The sequence below is a fragment of the Rana temporaria genome, chromosome 2 (assembly GCF_905171775.1).
Source record: "Rana temporaria chromosome 2, aRanTem1.1, whole genome shotgun sequence".
Taxonomy (NCBI): Eukaryota; Metazoa; Chordata; class Amphibia; order Anura; family Ranidae; genus Rana; species Rana temporaria.
The window spans coordinates 270,085,099-270,112,257 of record NC_053490.1 but is presented as its reverse complement, the minus strand read 5'-3'; the positions used below and the strand labels follow the sequence as shown (position 1 = coordinate 270,112,257).

The window sequence follows — 27,159 nt, the reverse complement described above, 5'->3', positions numbered from 1 at the left end:
GTTTTGCTTTGATAGTGATAATCCTGCTTCATGGTGTCACAAAAATGCGATTCACTGGAGATCTGTAAAAACTGCATTCAGTGTGGAAAAGCAGCTAAGAGAAATTGCAAATAAGCTTAAAGAGGTATGTTCTGTAGTTTCTTATAATATGTATTGTTAAGTGTTTCCTTTCATTTTTACCTGTGGGGGATTCCTAAGACATGCATCTGCATTCCAAATAACTGTTCTTTAACTTAAATTGTCTCGTGAACAGGGAATGTATATTGATCAAAAAACAATAAATAAATACTGCTTATGTTTGACATTTTGCTTATGGATATTTTATGCTTTTCTCCTGCCAGCAATGGAGCTAAAAGTTCACTTTCTCTGTTTTCTCCTTACATCTTGTTCAGATAGTTCAGTAGCTGAAGCTGACCTTTTCACACTGAAGTGAATGAATCAGAAAATCATACCAAAGAGTCATTCTCCTTTCTCCCCTCTTCCTAACAAACGGCTCTGTCTGAAGTTTCATTTGAGACTTCATGTCTGTAAGGAGTCAATTTCTGCTGTTCTCTAACAGTCCTTTGACATATCTACATTTTTTTTTTTTTTTTTTTTTTTTTTGTAATGCAGAGGTTGTATATAAAGTAAGAAAAAATAATACCAAACCAAAATAGTTTTGGAGTTGAAAAAGTGTTTGTCAATTTTACATATCTCACAGTAAACGACATAAGAAGTTACAATCTAGCATAGAATGCTAGAGTTGACGACTGTCGCTCGGTTCGAGGAGTAATTCTGGCCAAAGAGCCTTGTTGTTCTTAATAAAATTCTATGTTTGAGTTATTAGAAACTAAAAAGGAAAAACCAGGTCAGAGAAAAAACAAAAGGGGGCGTGAATTGGGAGAGAGGGAGAGCGAGAGGTAGAGGAAACCAGGAAGGAGTCAAAATTGTTTTAAATAATGCATGTAAAAAAACTATACTGTATATACAACATTTGGGTTGTGGTTTCTTTAGAGGGAACTATGGGAATCCATTTTTAGTACTCAGGGCTCCCGTGGTATTCCGGTCAGAGAGGAGAGGACTGGTTTTTACAGTGCTCTCTAGAATGGCAAGTCCTTATTTGGGACCCTGAATTTGGGGACTTGGAGAGACTTTAAGTGGGGAAAAAGCCTGCAAACCCTCATAACGGGACTTTGGATCCGAAAGGGTTAACCTGCATGCAGGGAAGCCCTGAAAGGGAAGAGGAGGGAGTCAGCACCTGTTGGTGAGGTGGAGTGGAATAGTTTCCCATTTTACTATATATATATATATATATATATATATATATATATATATATATATATATATATATAGTTTTCATGTAAGAATATGCCCTTTAATGTACCCTCTTAAACAATATAACCCTCTTAAATAGTAATATAACCCTCTAGAGCATGCGTAGATCACCCTTGTACTTAAAAAGCCCTCACTGGACCCCACATGTCCATAGATGTAGCGATTTTAGTGTTAAGCTAGACTTCTCCTTTTAGGACCTTTTCTTCTTGCTCCCTTTCACTTCTAAACTTTTAGCTTGGTCTACATCCATCTGAGCTCCTACCTTACTGAAAACAACCTTCTTGACCCCTTACAGCCTGGCGTCTGCGCGCAGCACAAACACTGCCTTACTAAAACCCGCTAATGATTTATGAACTGCTAAAACCATCGGCAACTACTTCATACTTCAGACCTCTCTGCAGCCTTTGATATTGTTGTCCACCTGCATCCTTCTCAATAAACTCCACTTCCCTGGCCTCCACGATTCTGCTCTTTTCTGTTTCTCCTCCTATTGCAGTGCACCTTCAGTTTTACCTATAACTCTGTCCCCTCTACTCCACATCCTCTTTCTGTAGGGGGTCTCCTAAGGCTCGTTTCTTGGACCAGTTCTCTTCTTTATCTACACCTCTCTTGGTTACTTTATAACCTCCCATGGCTTCTAAACCATCTCTGCACCAATAACACCCAATTCTATCTATCTATCTACTTCTCACCACACCCCTTCAGTCTCCTTGCTTTACTAACAACATGGATGTCGCACCACTTTTTCAAACTAAATCTTTCTAAAACTGAGCAAGTAATATTCCTCACTTGTGCCCTCCTCCCTGACTTTTCCATTAAGATCAATAATACAACTATCAGTCCCTCCCCTCACGCCAAGGTACTAGGTGTAATTCCAGACTCTGACCTGTCCTTTCGGCCCTAAATCAAATTACTGTCAAAAGCTTGTAGTGAACCCATGTAATGAAATCACTTATAGTGCTTGTTTGTTTATTCAGGTGAAGGACTTTCCCTTTGAAAGGATCGACCTCCCTAGGAATGAAATGATCACACGTTGCCTTTGTGCTGGTTTCTTTTCCAATGTTGCCAGAAGGTAAGTCCAATATTCTCTGTTTATTATTAAAGAAACATGTCCAAGAGGGGAAGTGCCTGCATTGCTCATAGCAATTAAAGATTGGAATTTGGGTGCTATAGGCATTTCATAATTTTTTTATTTTTTTTCCTTTCACATAACTTTTTTATAAAAATGACCAGTTATTGACTGCACATTAGCTTATGTCACTGGGCCTGTCAAAGAGAAGTTAACTGCTTACAGGTACTCAACAGTTTTTTTTTTTTGTTTTTGTTTGTATTTTTTGTAAAGCGCTGGAAAAATTAGACATAATGTGGATATTGAAGGTATCCAAGTAGGATCAGTATCACATAAACTGGCAGCTTTTGCCGTTGATGCTATTTTGTTACCAATTGTCTGGTCTCCCTGCACCATACTATTGGGGAATTGGAATGATTTCAAGGGTTGTCTACTTTTAAAATTAACTTGAGCAGATCTACAATCCTTCCCATTAATCTAGATAGAGAAGCAAATCTTAGAAACATCCTTCCCCTTTCATTGGAAAGACCACTATATAACCTATTTTGGTATTTTGTTAACAGCCAAACTGGAGTAGCTGTACTTTAATTTTCTAAGTCCCCTGCAGAAAGTTAAAAAGAATCTAGAAGGTTGTAATAAGATATATTTTGTATGCCGTGATGTGACCTGTGTGCGTTGCTTAGACTAAGTGCTTTCTCTTTGAAACCTATTTCTTGATCTCTGTATAAATCAATAAAAAAAGATTTTGACAAAAATACAGATATCAGAATAAGCTTTTTATATGCTGAATTCTTTTTTTTTTTTTTTTTCAATTTCTTTATTTTTCACTTTTTCATTTATACAGGAAACCAAGTCTCATTAGCATATACACAAAATAGAGTCCATAGATCACCCTCGTACAAACTAAATATATCATCCTGTTCTTCATTCAAATTACAAATAATAAATTGATACATTCAGTTTCCACCTTTCACACCAGCTTCCTCCCCCTAGAGTAATATCCCCTCTCTCAGGGCCCGGGGGTGGGGGGGGGGGATTGCTAGTGCAACTCCAAATCTGGGTCACAGTAATCATCCAGATAGTTGTGAGGGGGGAAGCGAAAGAGTTTATTTTTTTCTTTTTTTATATATAATAATAATAACAGAACTACTAAAAGTACTGCTTCCTCCTCTACTCCCCACCTCACATATCTTCTCCTATTATCAAGCCTGGGGGGGCGCAACCCCATAGCAGATTATTCCATCTGCTCCTTCCTATTTGTAGTCCCCTTTCGCTCTCCTACCTATAACCCCCCCCCCCCAAACCAAAAAAAAAGGAAGAACCCCCCCCAGACATCTCCTCCTCTCTCACCCCCCTCAGTCCCCCTCCATCCGCCCTCTCCCCTCTCCCGAGGCAATGAAATCATTCCATGGTGACCAAATTTTTAAATAGATTTCTCTTTTTCCTACTTGTCCATACTAAGTCTTCCATCCTGTTCACTTCCTCCACTTTTTGATACCACATACTCATAGTAGGAGGTTGTCTCTGTTTCCATTTAAGTGGTATGCATGCTTTAGCAGCATTCACTAAGTGACACAGAATGGAATTCCTATATGTATCCCCCGAACTCTCCGAGAAATGCAAAAGAAAAATACTGGATCCTCCGGTATTTCTGCTTCACTAAATCTTTTAATGATCTCTCGGACCTCCTTCCAAAATCCCTTAATTCTAGAGCAGGACCAGAAAATATGTAGCATACTATCCTGTTCTGTCTGCTATCTCCAGCATTCCCCTGTCACCTTTGGGAAGAATCTATGGAGTCTTTCTGGGGTTCTGTACCACTGTGAGATAATTTTTTTAATTTGTTTCATGCATTTTTGTACATGTTGCTGTCTTAAATATTGCATTTATCATTAACCACTTGACCACCAGTCACGTAAACCCACTTAATAACCAGACCAATTTTCAGCTTTCGATGCTCTCACAATTTGAATGACAATTACTTAGTCATACAACATTGTACCCAAATGAAATTTTCGTCCTTTTTTTCACACAAATAGCTTTCTTTTGGTGGTATTTAATCACCGTTGGGTTTTTTATTTTTTGCGCTATAAGAGAAAAAAGACTGAAAATTCTGTTAAAAAAAATGAATTTTCTTTGTTTCTGTTATAAAATTTAGCAAATTTAGTATTTTTTCTTCATTCTTTTGCATAAATGTGAAAGATGAAGTTACGCCGAGTAAATAGATACCCAACATGTCACCCTTCAAAATTGCACACGCTTGTGGAATGGCGCCAAACTTTGCTACTTAAAAATCCCCATAGGCGACGTTGCAGGGTAGTGTGGGGTATTGCAGAGTAGTGTGGGGTATTGCAGAGTAGTGTGGGGTATTGCAGAGTAGTGTGGGGTATTGCAGAGTAGTGTGGGGTATTGCAGAGTAGTCTTAGTATGGGGCAGGGATGGATGGCTGGATCTGTGACTGCATTTGTCACAGATCCAGCCCACAGCACTCATGCTGCATCCGCTCCCTCCCCTCTCTTCTCACACTGTACCGTTCGGTACAGAGAGGGGAGGGAGGAACCGGCATCATCACATGACGCCGGTTTGTTTACAAGTGATCGCTCCGTCATTGGACGGAGCGATCACGTGGTAAACCGCCGCTATCGGCGTCGATTTACCGTGATGCGCCGGGTCCGGAGGTCACGGACATTCCCGTGTGCACGCCCCAGAGGGTGCGCGGGAGCGTGATTCTGGGAGGACGGAGTTAAGCAACCGCCTTGTAGACGTATTTCGTCTATAGGGCGGTGGGTAACTGGTTAAAAAAAATTGAGATTCCCGGAAAGTCCTCCCCAGGTCTAATTCCCATCTATGAAAAAAGGACAACTGAAAATTCTCCAATGGTTTAGTCAATAACCCATACATTCTAGATACTGCATGCGTTATTGGTTCTTTTTCCATACATTGTTTCTCAAATGGTGTTAGACTTCGGTCCAGCCTACTTGGTGCCCCTACCGTACTTAAGAAATTTCTTATTTGTGCTGCTTGTCAAAAATCGAGTTGGAAAGGGCCATTCTTCTTCATCAGCTCCTGCATTGTTGGCCAATTACCTGAGACCAAAAAATGCGAGGCCTGAAACAGTCCTTGTTCCATTAATAAAGCAAAAGATCCTTTTTGTATAACCGGTATAAATTGGGGATTACCTAATATAGGCATCAATGGTGAATTACATGTCTGTTTTATCCCCAGAGAAAAGATTTTGACATACTCGTAATGTGGGCCCTATTATTGGATGCATCTTAGTATTATTTGTAATATTTTTACAACACCAGGGGGCTCTGCTTAATAATTCCCTACATTGCGCTTGTTCTAAGTTTGGCCAGATTTTCATATACCTATGTCGGCACCAGTCCAGTACTCGTCCTAAATGCACTGCTTGATAATACTTATATACATTAGGGACAGCCAACCCTCCATACTGTTTTGGTAAAGATAACAATGTCCTCTGAGGCCTTGTACACACGGTCGAACATGTCCGCTGAAACTGGTCCGCGGACCAGTTTCCGCAGACATGTCCGAACGTGTGTACGGCCTAGCGGACAGGTTTCCAGCGGACAAAAGTTTCTTAGCATGCTTTCCGTCGGACATGTCTGATGGTTAGTACACCTAATCGGACATGTCTGCTGGTTATGACGTGTAACCAGCGTCCCGAAATCCCGCGCATGCGACAAATTGATTTGACGCATGCGTGAAAGCACTTCCGTGTTTGAGAACGTCGGTGTCTTCTACGTCACCGCATTCTCTGTCCGTTTGGATTTTGGTCTGATGGTGTGTACACACATCAGACCAAAAGCTCCCAGGAGACATGTCTGATGAAAACGGTCCGCGGACCGTTTTCATCGGACATGTCTCCTCGTGTGTACGTTAATCCTCGGTTGTTTTCCTGCCCAGATAAATTTCATGAATAATGTTTGGATATGTCTAAAAAATATTCTTGGTATTGCAATTGGAACTGCCTGGAGAAGGTACAGGATCTTTGGTAGGATATTCATCTTAATTATATTGCTTCTTCAAAACCATGAAAACATTCCCCTGTGCCATTTCTCCAGTAGTCCACTCACCTTACTTAATATTGGTATGAAATTTAATGCATAGATTCTAGACCTATCTGCTGCAATTATAGTCCCTAAATTCTTCAGCCCTTGATCTGACCATTTAAATTTAGAGCTTTGCCTTATTGATTCCATCATCTTCTTCGGGATTGCTACCATCAAGGCATCTAACTTTGTGCAATTTATTTTGAAATACGAAAGACGACCATATAGCTCAATTTCCTTAAGCAAATTTGGGAGTGAAACAATTTGATTTGTCATTGCAAACAGCATATTGTCTACATATGCTGCGACGTTATGCTGTAATCCCCCTGTGAAGGATGCTTCAGTTTAAATTCTCCCTGCTTGGTTAATGCTGTGTTAGAAGGTGATTTCAGGTGTGACTCACTCCTCTAACAGACTATTGATATGTTAATGACCCTTCCTCAGCCAGCTCCCTATTTCAAAGGGTTAATTGATCTATTGTGTGTGTGAAGAAGCCCTGTGGTTACTGCTTACTGTGATTAGAAGGGGCTCATGTTAATTATTCTGATTGCTTCATTGTGGTAATTATCCCTTCTATCCACGGGGCCAAGCTGTCTAGATAATGTATTCTGTTTGAACTAGTAATTAACGTCACTGATGTCATTATCTAAAGAAATGTCGTCAGGGTCGGCTCCGTCGTGTCTGCCTAATCATCTGTATGGGAGCCCCCACTGTGTGAGGGGGCGGAGATTTGTCATTGTAACAGTTGGTAAATTACATATAAGCTCTGTGTTATACCATTAAAATCTGTCTTGTTCCAGCAGTAAGCGCTGACCCATGTGTGGCTTATTGGGGGCCATTCCAGGAATGTTCCTCCTCGTGGAATATTGGGTGATGCTCTTTATGGAAGAAGGGAATATTTGACGGGGATATCATTCTAATACCGTCACACCCCCTATTTCAATTCCCTTAATATCTTTATTTAACCAAATTCTACACAGAAGGGGCTCCAAGCTTAATGCAAATATCAAAGGGGACAACGGGCATCCTTATCTTGTCCCATTTGCTATTTCAAAACGGGGGGAGACAACTCCATTTACTTTCACTTGCGCTGTGGGTCCTTTATACATACTCGCAATCCAATTAATAATTTTCTCTCCAACTTTTATATATCATAGAACCAAGAACATAAACCCCCATCCCACCTGATCGAGGGCCTTCTCTGCGTCTGTTCCAAGAAAGACGCAGGGCGTCTTAGTCGAGTTGGCTATATGCATCAGATTTAGGGCCTTGATGGTATTATCCCTTGCTTCTCTTGTTGGTATAAATCCAGCTTGGTCCTGATGAATCAAGAAGGGGAGTTGCTGTTGTAGTCTTAGGGCCATTATCTTACTAAATACTTTCAAATCCACATTCAGCAATGATATCATCCTGAATTCTTTATATATAAATGCATATTTTATAGTATTATAATGAATGCTTTTTCGTTTTAGCTTTCCAACTTGCTTAGTAGGGCACTTGGAACACTGACAATGGCTAGACTGTTGTGGCTGATATCAACCAATATTTGTTTCTGCATTTAGATTTTTTTTATTTGTTTGCCTTTTTTTTTTTTCGTTTTTATATTGAGAGAACATTTTGCTTGTATAGGTCAGTAGGAAGAACATTCTGCACAATGGATGGAAATGGCAGTGTGGTGCACATCCACCCTACATCAGCTGTGAGTATTTGCAATATTTTTTTATTGGGTTTTACAGAAAATGCAATCTTTATCAGGTTACAAGAGGTTGAAAAAAGTCTCTCCAGTGACAAAAAAACAAAGGTACAAAGATCAAATCTAGCATCTTTTGGTTATTAGAGCTAATCGGGGAATCAACAAATGTTGTTCAAGGGCAGAAGCTCCTCAAATGTGATTTGAGGGCAGAAGCTCCTTAAAATCTATTATCCCAGTGACAAAAAAAAGATTGATGGAGGGTCAGTAGGAAGAGGGAAGGAGTAAAGGGATAGATGGTTTTGGATTTTGCACCATAACAGTTCAACTGTTTTTTACCATGCCGAAAAACATTTAGGTTGGCCATACATTATTCAACTACAGTCGTATGCACCTGTCTAATTTCGTTTTGATGCATATTGCGCATTTTCTGTTAATCCAATAAACCTCATTTCACTACTGAAATATTACTGTGTCCTTCAGTTATTTGATAGATCAAAATGAAATTGCTGATCCAAACGCCCAAATATTTATAAATGATAATCATGGAAATTGTCAGGGGTGCCTAAACTTTTGCATACGACTGTATGTAGTCCAAGAGCCTGACTGGTTGCATACAAATTTAAAGTGTTTTTAATTTGGCCTCATAGTTTATGGTTTTGTATGGCCAGCCTAAATGTAGCGATCGAGAGATTTCCGTTGGCCACCGGTAACTGTGTCGGGAGCGTGCAGGGCGTGCTCTCTCGGCACAGCTGTATTGACACGAACAAACACAAAGGTCCACCTGCCGAGAGGCTGCATATTTGCGCACAGCCGGTGTTCTGACGTGAAAGGTCCCCCTTTCGAATAACCTTTTAGAGCCGCCGAAAATCTCAGAACATGAACAGCTTGTTCATCAGCTGTACACGGCGCCTGCGCAATCAACACGACATTGTGCCACACGCTGCCACATGCTCTAGATGCTCGTGCAACTCTCCAAGTGGCAGGGTGAGGTATTCATTGAACTCTGCAAGGGGCGGATGCATACAAAAGAGGCCGCATGTAGGTATCTGCCCCTTACTCACTTCTCAATAATACATGCGTCCCTTTCAGAAATTCACCCCCATCGTATGAGCTCTGCCCATCATGCAGCCTCTTCTGTATGCATCCGCCCCTTGCAGAGTTCAATGAATAACCCACCCTTGCAGAGTTGCACAAGCATCGGGAGCATGTGGCACAATGTCATGTTGATTGCACAGGTGCCGTGTACAGCTGTTCATGTTCGGAGATTTTCGGCGGCTCCGTTGTGCTCCGTACTGCGCCTGCGCAGTACAGGGTGGGCATTATTCGACAGGGGACCTTTTTTCATCACAACACCGGCTCAGAGGGGTTGAAAAACCTACTAAAAAATGCCATATATTATATAGTTAAGGCAAACAAGAAGAAACAAATCTATAGAGGTTTGTTATATTTTGATGCAACAACCATATACAGTGCCTTGTGAAAGTATTCGGCCCCCTTGAACTTTGCGGCCTTTTGCCACATTTCAGGCTTCAAACTTAAAGATATAAAACTGTAAACTTTAAACTACACTTTTTATGGATATCTTTAAGAAATGGCTTACTTCTTGCCACTCTTCCATAAAGGCCAGATTTGTGCAGTATACGACTGATTGTTGTCCTATGGACAGAGTCTCCCACCTCAGTTGTAGATCTCTGCAGTTCATCCAGAGTGATCATGGGCCTCTTGGCTGCATCTCTGATCAGTCTTCTCCTTGTATGAGCTGAAAGTAGGGACGGCCAGGTCTTCGTAGATTTGCAGTGGTCTGATACTCCCATTTCAATAGTATCGCTTGCACAGTGCTCCTTGGGATGTTTAAAGCTTGGAAAATCTTTTTGTATCCAAATCCGGCTTTAAACTTCTCCACAACAGTATCTCGGACCTGCCTGGTGTGTTCCTTGTTCTTCATGATGCTCTCTGCGCTTTAAACGGACCTCTGAGACTATCACAGTGCAGGTGCATTTATACGGAGACTTGATTACACACAGGTGGACTCTATTTATCATCATTAGTCATTTAGGTCAACACTGGATCATTCAGAGATCCTCACTAAACTTCTGGAGAGAGTTTGCTGCACTGAAAGTAAAGGGGCTGAATAATTTTGCACGCCCAATTTTTCAGTTTTTTATTTGTTAAATAAATTTCGTTCCACTTCATGATTGTGTCCCATTTGTTGTTGATTCTTCAAAAAAATCAGTTGTATATCTTTAAAGCCTATAATGTGGCAAAAGGTCGCAAAGTTCAAGGGGGCCGAATACTTCCGCAAGGCACTGTGTATATATATATATATATATATATATATATATATATATATATATATATATATATATATATATATATATATATATATATAAAATGAAGCTTTTTGGTAAAGCCTTTTGTTCACACGTAAATGTACCATTCATTGCCCATAATTGTGATTTCTTGTGTATTCATATGTATAATTTACCATTTAAATCGCAGTTGTTTGGCCAGGACACCAACTTGGAGTGGATTTTGTTCCATAGTGTTTTGGTGACATCGAAGATTTTTGTCAGGACTGTGTGTCCTATCCGCTATGAATGGGTTAAAGACTTGCTTCCAAAATTGCATGATATTAATGCTTATGAATTGAGCAACGTGGCCAGAGAAGAAGTGACTGAAGAGGAATTAGCTAAATGGAATTCTAGAGAAAAAGCACAGCAACCTTATGGTAAGCTCACTTCATAATTTAACACACTCCTATAAATTTATAACAGTAATTGATGACCCAAATCTTGTCTACTGTTTTTCTTTTGTTTTTGGGTATCTTTTTCTCAACTCCATGTTTGAAGGAAGTGCCTGTGTTGCCCACAACAAACTTATTGATTCCTGATGTCATTGTTTTTAGTGCAGGGTTCCGCCAAAAAGGTCAATATCGACCCCAAAGGAATGATGGTACTATTTGAAGGGTTCATGACTGGGAAACAATAGGTAGTCATTAATTTTATAGAAGGTTGATTAGGGTCAGTTAATCTTTTGAGATCTCTGTAGAGATTCACGCCAAGTTCTTGAAGTGAAGTGGCTAGCAGTAAGGCAGTTTCTGAGGTTTGGATTGTCTGTTGCAAGTAAAGCGTGTCCTTGATTACCTCTATCAGCTGTATGTTGTTACTGATCTCTTTTATTGGTGTGCTTTGCGTTGTGTGTCTTTCCACCCACTCCCTTCCTTTTAATGATATACGTGTTCACTTCCCATACTGAAGCATGCCGTACACTGAGCAAATTTCGGCAAGTTCCGTATGAGCAGACAAAATTTGCTCAGTGGTGGCCCTTTCAGTGACCTCCCTGCTCAACATCCCTCAATTGAAGAATAAAAGGAGCCTGACAGAAATGAGTTGGCCAAACAGTTTGGCTAATTAGTTGGCTAATCAGATGTAGACACTGTTTGGGTATTTTGACAGTTGCTGGGCCGGCTGTCAAAATACACTAGCCACAGCAGAAGATTTGTCCATCCATGCTGCATAGTGTGGATGGAGTATTTTGGTAAACATTTTCTATTCAGCATTGTAACAGTCATAATGGCAGCTGCAGATACCCACAGGAAATGTGAAAGGAATTCACAAAAATATATAAAAAAAAAACTTTAGTATATGCTTTAATTTGCAAATGATAAATGTTTAGGGATCAATGAACAATTGGAAACTTCATAAGGGGTTGATGAGCTGAAACGTTTGGTGAGCTCCGGTTTAGTAGAAATTGGAAACTTAGGAAAAATATGATGACTGATGTATACAGTGCAAACGCTATTCTTTTGAGATACCTTGAGAAACCTATTATGTGGAAACCAGATTTCTCACTAGCTATTGATTTCTGTACCATAGCCAAAACACTGTATATAGTACCAGCTACTTTATTCAAAAGAAATAGCAACAGGAATAACTAAAATATTACTTAGCTAAAGGTGCAGGTACTGTATATGCATTTTAATGTGCCTGTTCAGCATCATGCCAATTTTAGTTCCTTGCCATTTTGATCAAAGGTGCATCTACATATTGCCTTCTAAGAATAATGTAGTTCTCAAACATCAGCTAAATGAGTGCTACTGTTACCTATATATTTTCTCATCAGCTCCTGTACATAATTGCTAGCAGTGCATGCAGGGCATTTAAATTTAAACCAGTTGTTTTTTTACATTGCATTACTTCACTGTGAATAATAATGTAAGGATGTGTCCTGAAAGTAGCTGCAATGAGTTCCAACTGTTTGTGCTTGGGATCATATCATTCTCTAAAAAAATATATATACTATTAGAATATAGCTCCTCTATCAAATAATTAAAATTGCACCATTGTGTATAACATTACTGTGTGTGTGTGTGTGTGTGTGTGTGTGTGTGTGTGTATCTAAATGCCAGCACTATCGCAAGTAGTGATGGTAGAAGAGTCTCTGAATACCATGGCTTGCACCCATTTTTCTCCCCAAAGCAAAGGAGTTTGAAAATCGAACCAATTTCTCTTCCGTACATGGACGGACACAGCAGCAATTGACCTTAGGGTTATCTACCTTCCTTTCAGGAGATGACTAGGCAGAAAAAACAGCACTTCAAGTATTAAAACACTTCTCAGTATAGCACCTCCCAGGGGGCGGGTCCCCCGGGTACATCCCTCTCTCTGCATCATGCAGCCCCAGTTTTTTTCTGCCTAGCGTGAGGAGAAGACATGGCTCCTCTGGGCCCGTGTGCTCTGGAGTTTTTTGCAATATTTTCGACTGGGTGACAGACTGGATCCTCGATCCTTGTAGTCCCCCCATGTTCGGCCAACGAGCGTGTGCCGGCCTTTAGCTACGCGCTGGGCCGTCCACGACATGCCCCGTTGCTCCAGGGGTGGCCAGTGAGCTATACGCTCCAGGGCACACATATGACTGGTCTCTATGGCCGAGTCAGTGTGCCGGGCAGACAGCCATGCCGTACCTACTGCAGACGTTGGGTCTGTCTGGAATGCCTCCAGCCGGTGGTCGCAGGATGGGTAAGTAGTTTCCCCTTGCCTTGGCATTGTGGTTCGGCTGGTGCATTCCCAGGGAGGCCGATCAAGGGTCCGCCCTGCTTTCCTCTTTCCCTTCCTCTCCCTCCTTCCCCTTATTCTGGGTGGCGGCCGTGGGGTGAGGGGTCCGCCTGGGGGGCTCCGTCCTACCTGGGGCTATGGCTGCTATGGGGTGCTGTATGCTTTTTTGTGATGCCGTGTGTGCGGTGGGGGGGACCTGCAGGGTCTGGTACATTTGCCGTGTTTTTGCTGCTTTATGTCACTGTGTGTTTTAAAAACGTGTTTGGCCGCCATTTTACCGGTGACGGGTGCTCTTATTGGCCATTTTCTTGTAGCCCGCAGGCTGTTTTTTGCATGTTGGAAGGTTTTTCGGCCTCGCTTTTAAGGACCCCGCAAATAGGAGAGGTGAGGCTGTGGCCCGCTCCATGTTCACAGTGGTGGGGTCGGCGGTGAGACCAGTCTTGGCCGGGGCTCTAGTGTCGCAGACACTTACCGTACGGGCAAAGTCCTTGCTGTAGGAGCTGGAGGTGCAGAATGTTCCTGAGCTCTGTGTGGAATTGGCCGACCAGTTGGTGCAGGGCCTAAAGTTTGTCTGCGAGTCGGCCCTGGATACGCTTCCATTGCTCTCCAGGGCCTCCGCCTACGCGGTGGTACGACGCCGCCTTGTGTGGCTGAAGTGTTGGTCTGCGAACCAGTCTTCTAAAAAGGCCTTGGTGGATTTACCCTTTAAGGGTGAACGGCTTTTTGGGGCGTCTCTGGATGACATCATAAAGGATGCCACTGGAGGTAAGAGCACTCTGCTCCCGCAATCTGGAAAGGGTAAGGAGCCTCGCCGTAAGCAAGAGCCCTCCTTTACTACCCCCAAGCGTTTTTTCGCCCCCCAGGTGCGGCAGGAAAATGTTTTCAGGGTGCGAAGGCGCCCGCTGAAGGACAAAAGCGCACCTGGTACCGCAAGCCCAACAAGCCTGCGGACAAGCCTGCTTCTGCATGAAGGTCTGCCCCCGCCCGTATCCCGGGTGGGGGGCCGGCTTCGCGAATTTGCGGCTTGGTGGAGGTCTCTCCTTTCCGACCGATGGGTTTGCGAAGTAGTTTCCTCGGGATACAAGATAGAGTTTCTCTCTTGTCCACCAAACAGATTTTTTTCCTTCCAACCTCCAGCTTCCTCCGGAACGCCGGGTGGCCCTGTCGGGGGCTGTTCAGGACATGCTGGTCAGAGGAGTGATTGTACCGGTTCCCCCAGCAGAACGGTTCCAGGGGTTTTACTTCAATCTGTTTTGTAGTCCCCAAGAAGGAAGGGGTCCATCCAATCCTGGACCTCAAGGCCCTCAATTGTTTTGTCAAAGTGCAAAAGTTCAGGATGGAGTCGATTCGCTCGGTGGTGGCGGCGCTTCATCAGGGGGATTTTCTGGCGTCCTTGAATATCAAGGACGCGTACCTGCATACCATATGCGCAAAACACCAGAGATTTCTGCGTTTTGCAGTCGGAGAGGACCACTTTCAATTTGTGGCCCTCCCGTTCGGCCTGGCCTCGGCACCACGAGTTTTCACCAAGGTGCTCGCTCCGATTCTGGCCCTGCTGAGGCAGCGCGGGATCGCTATCGTGGGATACCTGGACGACCTTCTTCTGAGAGCTTCCTCAAGCTCAGAGTTAGAAGAGGACGTGTCTATCACCTGTCAGGCCCTCCGAGTTCGGTTGGCTATTGAATGTCCAGAAGTCGGTTCTGGTGCCGTCTCAGTGGTTGGAATACCTGGGGTTGGTCCTGGATTCCTCAAAGGCGAGGGTTTTTCTCCCAACAGAGAAATTACAGACGCTGCAATCTGCGGTGCAGCAGTTGGCGACCCAGGAGTGGTCGTCGCTTCGCTTTTGCATGCGAGTTCTGGGTCTGATGTGGCCTCGTTCGTGGCAGTTCCGTATGCTCAATTCCACACTCGAGTGTTACAGAAAGAGATTCTGTCACGTTGGGACAAGCTCCCCTCGTCTCTGGATTACCAGATGCCGGTGAGTCGCCTGGTCAGGTCCTCCGTAGTGTGGTGGCTGACATCCCCGGTACTTCGGAGTGGAAAATCGTTTCTGCCGTGCCATTGGACAGTGGTCACGACGGATGCCAGCCTCTCTGGCTGGGGGGGTGTCTGGTCAGCCCAGGGGCGCTGGACTCAGGAGGAGTCCCGCCTGCCGATCAATGTCCTGGAGCTCCGAGCGATCCGGCTGTGCCTCTCCAAGTGGTCTCGGGATCTGCAGGACCGACCGGTCAGGATCCAGTCTGACAACGCCATGGCCATGGCATATGTCAATCATCAGGGGGGGGCACACGGAGCTCGGCCGCAGCGACGGAAGTTGCGCACATTCTCCGGTGGGCCGAAAGATACGTTCCGGCTCTGTCGGCTGTGTACATTCCGGGGGTTCAGAACTGGCAGGCCGACTACCTAAGTCGCCAGACACTAGACCAAGGAGAATGGTCGTTACACCCGGAAGTGTTTCAGAGTCTGTACCAAAAATGGGTCACTCCAGACGTGGATCTTCTGGCATCCCGTCTCAATCGGAAGGTGTCACAGTTCGTGGCCAGGTCAAGAGACCCGTGGGCGGACGCGTTGGTGGCGCCTTGGGGTCCCTATCGCCTAATCTACGCCTTCCCTCCTCTGAAGCTCCTTCCCCACCTGCTGCGCAGAGTGGAAGCCGAGGGGATACCAACAATCCTGATCGCCCCGGATTGGCCGCGCCGTCCCTGGTACGCGGACCTGGTGCATCTGGTGGCAGACGTCCCATGGCGTCTACCCCTGAGAGAAGATCTTCTGTCACAGGGTCCTATTTTTCACCCTGCTTTACAGTCGCTGGCTTTAACGGCGTGGCTGTTGAGAGCCAGGTGCTGAAGGATCGAGGTCTGTCGGACTCAGTGATTTCTACCATGCTACGTACACGGAAGTCTACTTCACGGAAGATTTACCATCGTACGTGGAAGTGTCACGGAAGCATGAATCAGACGTACAAAACAGATAAATGAATAAGAAGACTTTATTGGAAACCAAACAGCAAAGTCAAAGTCCACACAGATGATCGAAACAGCCAGAAGAGTCGTCCAATGGTGCCAGGGTCGATAGCCAGGGATGAGAGTCAGCCGAGCCGGGTCTGTCGCCAGAGACGGGGTGAAACGAAGCCGGGAATCAGGAACCAGGAGGAACGTCCGAAGCCGGGTCGAAAACCAGGAGCAGTCAGCATGATCACAGGAGAGGTGTGAGACGAAAGGCCCAAGCAAGGAACTGCTGCAGCTGCCGTCATATATATATGCTGAGCAGCCAGCTCCTCCCAGTGGAAAGGAGGAGCCGCAGTGTGAGGCAGGTTTCAAGAACCCCATGAAGCAAGATTGCTGCCAGCAAATGTCAGTGATGAGAAGACTGCAAAGAGGTAAGACCATGACAGGAAGGTCTACATCTCCATGTGTGAGGAGATGAGTTGGCACCCCCGTACATACGTGATGTCCCGGATTCTGCTGTTCTTACAGCGTGGAGTGGATCAGGCTCTCGCCTTAAGTACAGTTAAGGGTCAGATTTCGGCCTTGGCTGTTTACTTTCAGTGACCATTGGCGGCGCACTCCCTGGTTCGTTCATTTGTACTGGGGGTTTGGCATGTGGCCCCTCCTGTGCGTCCTCCACTGCCTCCATGGGACTTGAACTTAGTCCTCTCGGTGCTTCAAGAGTCTCCGTTTGAGTACATTCGATATATTCCCTTGTTCACTCTGTCCCAGAAGGTGGTTTTTCTGGTGGCAATTACTTTGGTCAGACGGGTTTCTGAACTGGCGGCCTTGTCTTGCAAGGCTCCTTTTTTGGTCATCCACAAGGACAAGGTGGTGCTGCGGCCGCAGCCGTCATTCCTTCCAAAGGTTGTTTCGGCTTTTCACATTAAGGAGGACATTGTTCTTCCATCCTTATGTCCTCGGCCGAAGAACCCGAAGGAAGCCACGTTACATTCCTTGGACGTGGTTCGAGCCCTACGGTTGTACTTGTCTGCTACGGCTCCGTTTCGGAGGTCAGATTCACTGTTCGTGAGCATGCTGGGATTGTGACGTCATAAGAGGCCTATATAAATCAACGCGCACCGCACACCCGACATTACAGCACGGTAAAATCGCACGACTTTGAAGTCGCACAAGTGTGAAAGGGCCTTAAGTCAGTCTTTGTTTTTCCTGCATCAGTGATGTAAAAATATTCATCAGTGGGCATGTTTTTTTTAAGGGTAAGTAAGCATTCTGTAGGGGATCAGAGGGGTAAAAAGCCGGCTCAAATAGTTCAGTAAAGTAAAAATGGCTTTATTCATCAAAACAAACGGACGAAATGACAGGTTTGTCTTGTAACACAGGTACAGATGAAGGAAAAGTTCAGTCTCTAGCCAACAAGCTGATATATAGATAAAGTACACGGCTCTAGCCAGAGCCAGAGCTCTGAAATGGTTTTGCTCAGCCCAGCAGGTACACAATCCAGCAAAGGTCTCTCTCTCCTACTCAAACAGCTCCCCTCTGACATTTTCAGCCCAGCTGGCAAGTAGCAGGTCTGAAGGGGAAGTACCTGCCCTCTTTAATTAACTCCTTCTTAACCCTGTCCCAGGTTGACCCTCTACAGTTCACATAAAGTACCCTGCCTGCTTACCCACCCAGAACTAAAGTAAACCACCCTAATTTTTTTCCCCCTCCAGCTGTGATGCCCATTGGCATTTTACCTTAACCCTTAATCCCATATCCTCCACCTGCTGCACTATGTATATCATACAGGCAGTGCAGGGTCCAGTGTGATCAAACAGGATTAATTTGTTAAAGTTTGTAGAATTCACCTACGTAACATCTTTAAAATTCGTCCCATTTTAACAAATGAAACCACCAAGCTCCTCATTCACTCCCTTGTTATCTCTTGCCTTGACTATTGCAACTCCCTTCTCAATGGCCTGCCTCTCCATAGGCTATCCCCTCCTCAGTCTATCATGAATGCTGCTGCCAGACTTATCCACCTTACCAGCCGCTCAATGTCTGCCAACCCTCTCCTCCAATCCCTACACTGGCTTCCGATCGCCCAGCGAATTAAATTCAAAATACTAACCACAACTTACAAAGACATCCACAACTCTGCCTGGAGCTACATCACCAATCTTGTCTTCAAACATATCCCAAACCGTCATCTCCGCTCTTCTCAAGACCTCCTACTGTCAAGCGCTCTCGTCTCCTCCCCCCATGCTCATCTCCAGGATTTCTCCAGAGCCTCTCCCATCCTCTGGAACTCGCTACCTCAACCTGTCCGGCTATCCCCTACTCTTGCTACCTTCAGGCGATCCCTGAAAACTCATCTCTTCAGGGAAGCCTATGACGTCTCCAACTAATCTTTTACCACTTCCATCAGCTCATTCCCCACAGTTACAACCTTTTGTACCACCTGGCGCACCCTATTAGATTGTAAGCTCTTCTGAGCAGGGCCTCTTAATCCTCTTGTATTTTAATTGTATTATAACTGTATTGTCTCCCTTTTATATTGTAAAGCGCTGCGTAAACTGTTGACACTATATACTGTAAATCCTGTATAATAATAATTAATACTCTTTAGCTGCATTCCTTAAAAACAGACACCTACCATAAGATTTTGTTTGCCTCCAGTAAAACCACATTTTCCCTCAATTTGTCCAGCGTTGCAAGTGATTCTGGTATCTGTTACAGATGGATTGGAAGCCTCATTGAAGAAGATGCAAAAAAGAAATGATGATCAGTCAATATCTGATGCAAAAGCACGCTTCCTTCAGCGTAAACAGCAGAAGAGTCAGAATACAAACTAAGCAGGTAGACAGAAGCTGACAGGTATGCATTCTTGGCAATCTTTCTCTTTTAGGTTTCTAAAACAGCTTAAAGCATTTGTTAACCTGAAAAATTGGATCTGTTCCCTTAAAGCATGTCATAGAGCACAGTTCTTGTGCTGTGTCATTTGGCCCCCTGTATTGCCTAAAACAAAAACCTGGCTGATCCTGACAGTTTCTGCCCATCCCCTATAAACTGACCATGGTGTATCATGGCTGCTGATCCCTGACACAGTGGACAGTTTACGCGCCTCCGTCATCCGCAGTTTTGCTCTCCTCTCTACTTCTGTGTCCTCCTTCCACCCTCCCCTCCCTGCCTGTCAGCTTGTGCCAGGGCAATCCCCCTTCCTGCTTGTATCATAAGATATTTTTGTTTTTACAATCCTCTCTGTAATATTAAATGATGCGCCACACTATATATTTTTTTTTTTTTAAATACACTGCTAAATATCTTGTTCTATAGCGCAGATCAGCGGGAACATGACCTCTCTCCTCTTCTCCTCCTGGCTGACATCAGCTGGGGTTTCTCGGCTCCGCCCGCTTTTTTGTCAGCTCGAGGAGAGAGATGACCGGACAAAATAAAATAAGGCATTTAGTGGTGGATTTTTTAGAAAACACATGCAGTGCAGCACATCATTTAATATTAGAGAGGATGGTAGCAACAACACCAAGTGGGTATACAACCACTTCAGCTCTGGAAGCTTCACCCCCCTTGCTGACCAGGCCATTTTTTGCAGTACGGCACTGCGTTGCTTTAACTGACAATTGCGCGGTTGTGCGACACTGTACACAAATAAAAGGAACGTCCTTTTCTTCTCACAAATGGAGCTTTCTTTTGGCGGTGTTTGATCACCCCTGCGGTTTTTTTTTTTTTTTTTTTTGTGCTATAAACAAAAAAATACTGACAATTTAAAAACAAAAAAAAAAATCTTTCTGCTATAAAACATATCCAATAAAAAAAAAAAAAAGTAAAAAAGCGAATTTCTTCATCATTTTCGGCCAATATGTATTCTGCTACATGTTTTTGGTAAAAACAAAATTCCAATTAGTGTATAATTGGTTTGCAGAAAGGTTATAGCGTCTACAAACTATGGGATAGATTTATGTACTTTTTATTTTTTTACTAGTAATGGCAGCGATCAGCGTTTTGTTAGCAAGACGTTGCGGCCGACAAATCTGACACGAAGTGACACTTTTTGAGCACCAGTGACGGTAATACAGTGTTCCTGCTTGGCAAAAGCACAAGATCTGTCCTCCTTATAAGCAGAACGGCGATCTGCCTTGATTACAGACCACCATTCAGCCTCTCTCGGAATGATCACCGGATCCGCTGATTGGCTCCCGCTGTGTCCAATCACAGTGGGAGCAGGGCTCCTGCAGCACTCGCGCGCCCCAGCGCCGAAGAAAACAATTGCATACAGGTACCTGATTTTGCACTTAAAGTGACACTAAAGCTTCGATTTTTTTTTTTTTTTTTTTAAATAACGAACATATCATACTTCCCTCCACTGTGCAGTTCGTTTTGCACAGAGTGGCCCCGATCGTCCTTTTCTGGTGTCCCACAGAAGGTCTCGCGGCTCCTCCCCGCAAAAGCTAAACCCCTATAGGAAGCGCTCTCCCGAGGGGGTTACTTTGCGGGCGTGCTAACGTGCCATACAATCGGCGTCCATATGCGATTGTATGACTTGGCCCCGTCCACCGGCGGCCGCGTCATTGGATTTGATTGACAGCAGCGGGAGCCAATGGCTGCGCTGCTATCAATCTATCCAATGAAGAGCCGATCAGGCATAGGGAGAACGATGCGGGATCGCGCTCTTGGAAGTTCGGGGCTCAGGTAAGTAAAACAGGGGCTCGGGGGGGGGGGGGGGGCGATGACTGCAAGGTGTGTTTTCACCTTAATGCATAGGATGCATTAAGGTGAAAAAACATGAAGGTTTACAACCCCTTTTAAGGGCCACGTTACCACAATATATGTACATGGGACGGCCCTTAAAGCGGTGTTCTGCCGGAAAAAAATATATTAGCTGCTGACTTTTAATATATGAACACTTTCCTATCCTGGGTGCCCGCGATGTCGGCACCCGAAGCCGATCTCTCCCTCAGCTCTCGGGTGGAGGCGCCGCCATCTTCGGTAAGGGAATCAGGAAGTGAAGACTTGCAGCTTCATTTTCTGGATCCCTACTGCGCATGCGCAACTTGCACTGCGTATTCCCACTGGTCCCTGCTGTCTTCTGGGACCTGAGTGTCAGAGTAGGCGCCGGACGTGGCGTAGGTCACCGCTATCACCGCTGTGATCTATGCCCGGAAGTGGGAGCAAATGCATGTATTACACAGGTATCTGTTCCCTCCTCCCCCCTGAAACGTGCCAAATGTGACACCGGAGGAGGGGGAGGATTCCAAAAAGCGGAAGTTCCATTTTTGGGGGAACTCCGCTTTAGGCGGTTAAAGGACAACTATCAGAGTGACATTGCTTAAAGCATATTTCCACTTTTGCAGTCAAATTCGAAAATGCCACTATGGTTATTGTATGTTCCCATTGTTTTTCAGAAATGTTCCATATATTTTAATTCACAGTATTTGTATTTAGCTTTATATAAAGTATTCATATTTTAATATATTGGTATTTGTGTTTTTTTTTGTAGGCCTGATGAAGGGGGAGGTTGTGGCCCCCAAAACACGTTGGATGTTTCACACAATGTGAAAGAACTATTAAAGAATGTTGGACTCTTTTGGATTGCTGGTCCTGGTGTATCCATATGCTTTGAACTGTAATGGTGAAAGGGAGTGACTGATCCATAGAAATAAAATTCAGATATCCTCAGTTCAGCTCTGTCAGACCCTCGCAATTGGCTGTTTCAGTATAGGAAGCCACTTTAGACATTATAAGTATTGTCACTGGGCTGCAATTCCATTAGATGAAGGTAGAGAACTCCAGCTGTTGTGCTGCTTGATAAGATATCACGGTTGATTTATTAAAGGCAAATAGGCAGTTAATTTTGCAAGGGAAGTTGCATTTTACATGGAGATTTGCCCCAGAGCTTTCACTTTGCAAAGAATATCTAATCACACGCAAGGAAAAAAAAAATCACACTTTTTTTTACTTGCACATAATTAGATGATGGAAGCTTCACCTCATTTTACTAAATTCTTGGGAAAATTCAGTTGGAAAGTGAACAGCCTATTTGCCTTTAGTAAATCAAACTCAATATGTTACTAGTTCATTCCCAGGGAATGTGGTAAAACTGTATGAACTGCTTCTGAAGGAACAATAGTGAGACATGGATTTATGATCATCTCTGATCAGTACAAGCCATATTGTTGTAAATGTCCTAAAATGAACTTGTGCTTTGGCTGTACTGGGCTTAGTAACATGATTATTGAAAAGGATCCTCTTTAAGCAGGGAGTACTTGCCTTCCCCAGTGCACCCCAACACCCCCCATCCAGTGCCCAGTCACCAAAAAAAATCCTGGTACTTCTTGGTATAGGGTAACATGTAACTTCTATGCCATGTTACAAGACACTGCCATATTGGAGTCACCAGAAATGTCAAGGCACGGTGTTATATTAAAGTGATTGTAAACCCTTACATATACCCGGTGTAGTCACTATCCTCAGGTGATACAAATAGATTAAACACATTTTTCTACATAAGTTGTACCTGTTTATTTGCAGTCTTCGCTTCTCTTAACATCTGTTCAAAGTGCTGAATTTATAAGATTGTCTGAGAGTTCAGAAAAAAGGAGACAGAGAGATTAAGTCACACTCTGCAGAGCTCAGCGAGGAGTGCTCTGAGAGCTGATTGGAGGGAAGGGTCACACCCCCCTTCACACCGCAAACAGGAGCAGAGCTGAGACTGTGAATTTTAAAGAAGTAGAAAAACATATATCTTCTGAAAATATAAGACATTGTTTAGTGTTAAAACCTTGATATATATACTATAAAAACACATAGGACTAGTATGCAGCCTAGTAGATACATGCTCTGACAGCTGCCACTGAGGCTTTTACCAAAAGCATCTTGACATCTTGATTCCCTTTAGGTTTCAAGATATTGGGTGGCTGTAAATTGTGAAGGGATGGTTTTTCATTCTCTCCTTGGGCAAAACAAAGCAGGTTTTATTGGCTAGGGACAAACTGAGCTGTGTCCATGCCTAAAAACCAATATAGCTTAATTGCTTATTGTGCGCAACAGCTGATGCATTTAAAAAAATCCTATCCAAAACCTAAAAATAAACATATAAGCATCATGAATCTACTCAACCATTCTCTGCAAAGTATTTGAAGTCAAGGTCATATGTTTTGTCTAAAGTTCAGTAAGTGAATTAGAATGATACCCATTTCTGTTGGCTTTACTGTATAGCAACCAGTATTTTTAGTCCTTCATGGCATTCCGGGCTGACAAATGTTTTGGGTCTTCTGACAGCTAGAGGTGCTGCTGTCAAAATACAGTTACCTACAAGGGATAAGGGTGGGATTTCTCCCATCTACCTCATCTATTTAGATGAAGGAATCTGTTAGCGGGCTGAATAAAAAAACTGACAGTTTATGGCCAGCTTTACATCGTACTTACAGAAAAATAACGATCTTAATTTTGGGTGTACTTGTTTCAAAAATGTATTTGTTTTATTTAATATGGACTTTCATAGAAAAAAATACTGTATCAGAATTGAATTCGTAGTTTCAATTTTTTTTTTAAATCTTTATATAAAAGTAAAAAAACAAAAAAGAGCAAGGACGCATTTACACTGTTTTTGTGTAGTAAGGAATGAACGTTATGCCATGTGTTGGCGCACACCCGAATGCACCAAAAATGGTGCATGTATTATTTCTGGCAGCACACTGCACTGCAATGCACATTATGTATTGTCATGAGTTACACGGCACTACATTGCATGTCTGTTGGCAAAATGTGTTGGGGTGCTGTTTGGAATTAATGGCTTTGCATTGCCCCCCAATGCATGTAACATGAAATGTTGCAAATCTCATCTATTGTGAGTTGGCCTGAAGTATTTTAAAATCTTGAAACTGAAATGTTGACACTTTAAATGTTGTCACAAAGCGATATACAATGCATGTTTATCCACTTGACTTCCAGATTTTACCCCCTTCATGACCAGAGCATTTTTTACTATTCGGCACTGCGCTACTTGGCAATTGCGCGGTCCTGTAACGCTGTACGCAAATTAAATTATCATTTTTTCACACAAATAGAGCTTTCTTTTGGTGGTATTTGATCACCACAGTTTTTTTTGTGATATAAGGCTAAAACAGATTTTGAAAAAATATATATATTTTTTTTATTTTCTGCTATAAAATATGTCCAATAATAAAAAATACAATTTCTTATGAATTAAGGCCAAAATGTATTCTGCTACATTTCTTTGGTAAATAAAAAAATCCCAATAAGTGTATGTTGTTTGGTTTGCGAGAGAATTCTAGCATCTGGTATAGATACTGGATTTATAATTTTATTTAAACTAGTAATGGCAGTGATCAATGAATTATACTGGGACTGTGATAGTGTGGTGGGAAATCAAACACTAGCTGACATTGGCTGGGGTGTACACTGACATCAATAGTGACACTAATACAGTGATCAATGATAATACCATACATCTATAAATTATTAGAGAGACGACTCCTTTGGTGCTACATTAATAATATCTTATAAGGTGCTGATCTTCTACATACAGTATATCTAAAGATGAGATGATTTAAAAAAAAACTCAGTTTGCAAGTATGTTGTATGTATTTATACACAAAGTTGTATTTAAAGAAGATGCAAAAACTAACTGAATGAATATTATTCTATTAAAGCACTTATATATATCAAAAAGCAGTCCCTGAAATTCATAAAGACTGACGCAGGCATATTTTTCAAAAGTCTCTTTCATGCATTCTAAAAGTCATAATGAATGAGCCAAATTTATGTATCTGTCTAGAACTTGTTCTTATATTTGGCTCATGCTGCACCACTTTTAGAATGCAGAAACAAATATGAGGCAGATGATGGACTTTGGAGGCGTATTATATTAAACATTTTATATTTATTGAAAAAATACATAAAAATCATTAAAAAACATATAAATAACAATTAAGGCCGTTCCTAAGAATGCCTAAGAACACAAGAAAAATAGCATAACACGACACCTATAACCTGAGGGTACAGTAAATAAATAAAAGTGGAGAACTAGCAACCACTTCCTACTAATAATTGTAAAACAGCCCTTATGGTTTGCAGAAGGTGATGTGTCATGCGAAGCTCAGCCCGACATGTTGAACGTTGAGAGAAAGCGCTTCTTCAGGAGCTTTAAACGAGTTCTACAAGGTAATAATAATGACACAAATTTTACAATCAAAAACACACAACAAATAAACAAAAAATTATTAGTCTTTGCCTTTTAGATGTTTGAGCACTATTGCACAGCCCAACACTGGTCCAACCAAGAGAGGCAGAAAAGTGAGAGAGGAGGGGAGGGGACCAGCCCCTTCTAAATGCATAACATTGATGATGATATCAACAATCATAAATATGCCTAAGCATTTTAGTATGTATAATATGAAAGTGAATAACCTACATTCCAAATGTGGAAAATGAGAGGAGAAGGATACGGGCAGAGATTGTAACAATGATCAAAAATGCAGACAGGTACACAGGATATAATCCTTTTCTTAATCCAGACAAGTCCAGTTCTGTATATAGAGAAACCCTTCATTAATAAGCTCAGCCAAAAAAGAAACCATAGCATAAAACAAACATTTAAAAGGATCATAATACTGGAACCAAAACAAAAAACAATTGAATGCTCACCAAATAATCATAAACTCTTTTTTCTTCTAGCATAAAATTAGGCATAGTAGCGCGAGCTACAGTATGCCTGTCTTAATTTTTTTATCCCCGTACTCACTGTGTAATCGTACATAGAAGATTCCGACTGCCCACGGGGAATGGGCGTTCCAATCCAGACGGAAGGTGATTGACGGCCGGCTCTGGCGCGTCACGCTTCTCCGGAAATAGCCGAAATAGGCTTGGCTCTTCACGGCGCCTGCGCATTGTCTGTGCGCAGGCGCCGTGAAGAGCCGAGACCTGCTCCGGCTGTCTTCGGGGAGCGTGACGTGCCAGAGCCGGCCGTCAATCACCTTCCGTCTGGATTGGAACGCCCATTCCCCGTGGGCAGTCGGAATCTTCTATGTACGATTACACAGTGAGTACGGGGATAAAAAAATTAAGACAGGCATACTGTAGCTCGCGCTACTATGCCTAATTTTATGCTAAAAAGTTGTTCTGCAGGGTGAAACACCGCTTTAATTGGAATATTACCCAGAAGTTTGATACTGGAAAAGGTGCATTCAAGAGACCTGCTTACTACTGGATACCACTAATAATAAAGTTCATGGAGTGGGGATGGATGTTCCCATTAGTTGGAAAGATATGGGACAAACTTCTCCAAGAACAGCATATGCAATAAACAATATGTATAGAGAAAGGGTTGGTTCAGGCAGGATTAAAGCCAAGCATCCAACCCTCTCACTTACAGCCATCGCCAAACAGATATTATCAAACCACTCTCATAGCTAGTAAGATTGCCTGATAGGGCACCTACCATTAATGGTGTTGAATCCACAAATTGCCTCCGCCTGTGGTGACAGTCTCAGCGTACAAGAGAGCTGTACACAATGCCGCCGTCTCTCACTATTTATATGTTCATCCTGGCCGTGACGTCATCACCGCGTGACCCGAGGGAGCCATCAGTGGCTCCACTGCGCATGTGTGACCTAGCTATGCTAAGCATGGCATCCATTCAAGGCAACAGAGCGGGTCAACCATTCGCAGAGACCAATCAGCAGGAGGGCAAAGAGGAAAACACCTCCCCTCCAGCAGCGTTGGTCAATTAAAGATATACTGCAGAGGGATAAGTTAGACATGGGCGCATCTCCAAGTAGACTAGTGGAGAAATATGCAGCAAAGCACAAACGGCCAAAGACTTTAATGTAGTACCTAGTGTACGAGTTGCAAGTTGTATACTAAGCAAGGATTCCCTATGAAGTAATTAATGTATTTTCTCTCTTTGGTTGTCTTTTTCTTTGTTATCTGCCTCTTTTTAACAAGAAGGGTATCCATGCTCTTAGGATTATTGAAAGTATGCTGAGTT

General features: G+C 43.1%; 1 protein-coding gene across 2 annotated transcripts in view; it reads left to right on the top strand.

Annotated features, from left to right (window-relative positions):
* DHX40 (DEAH-box helicase 40) overlaps positions 1 to 21,735 on the top strand; it is a 91,524-nt gene extending 69,789 nt beyond the window's left edge. For both annotated transcript variants that reach the window (XM_040336948.1, XM_040336947.1), the window contains exons 14-19: positions 16 to 124; positions 2,292 to 2,386; positions 8,086 to 8,155; positions 10,649 to 10,877; positions 18,873 to 19,010; positions 21,649 to 21,735. In XM_040336948.1, coding sequence (XP_040192882.1) covers positions 16 to 124; positions 2,292 to 2,386; positions 8,086 to 8,155; positions 10,649 to 10,877; positions 18,873 to 18,988 — 619 coding nt within the window. In that variant the 3' untranslated portion in view covers positions 18,989 to 19,010; positions 21,649 to 21,735. The remainder of the gene's footprint in view (positions 1 to 15; positions 125 to 2,291; positions 2,387 to 8,085; positions 8,156 to 10,648; positions 10,878 to 18,872; positions 19,011 to 21,648) is intronic.
* Positions 21,736 to 27,159: the final 5,424 nt, after the last annotated feature.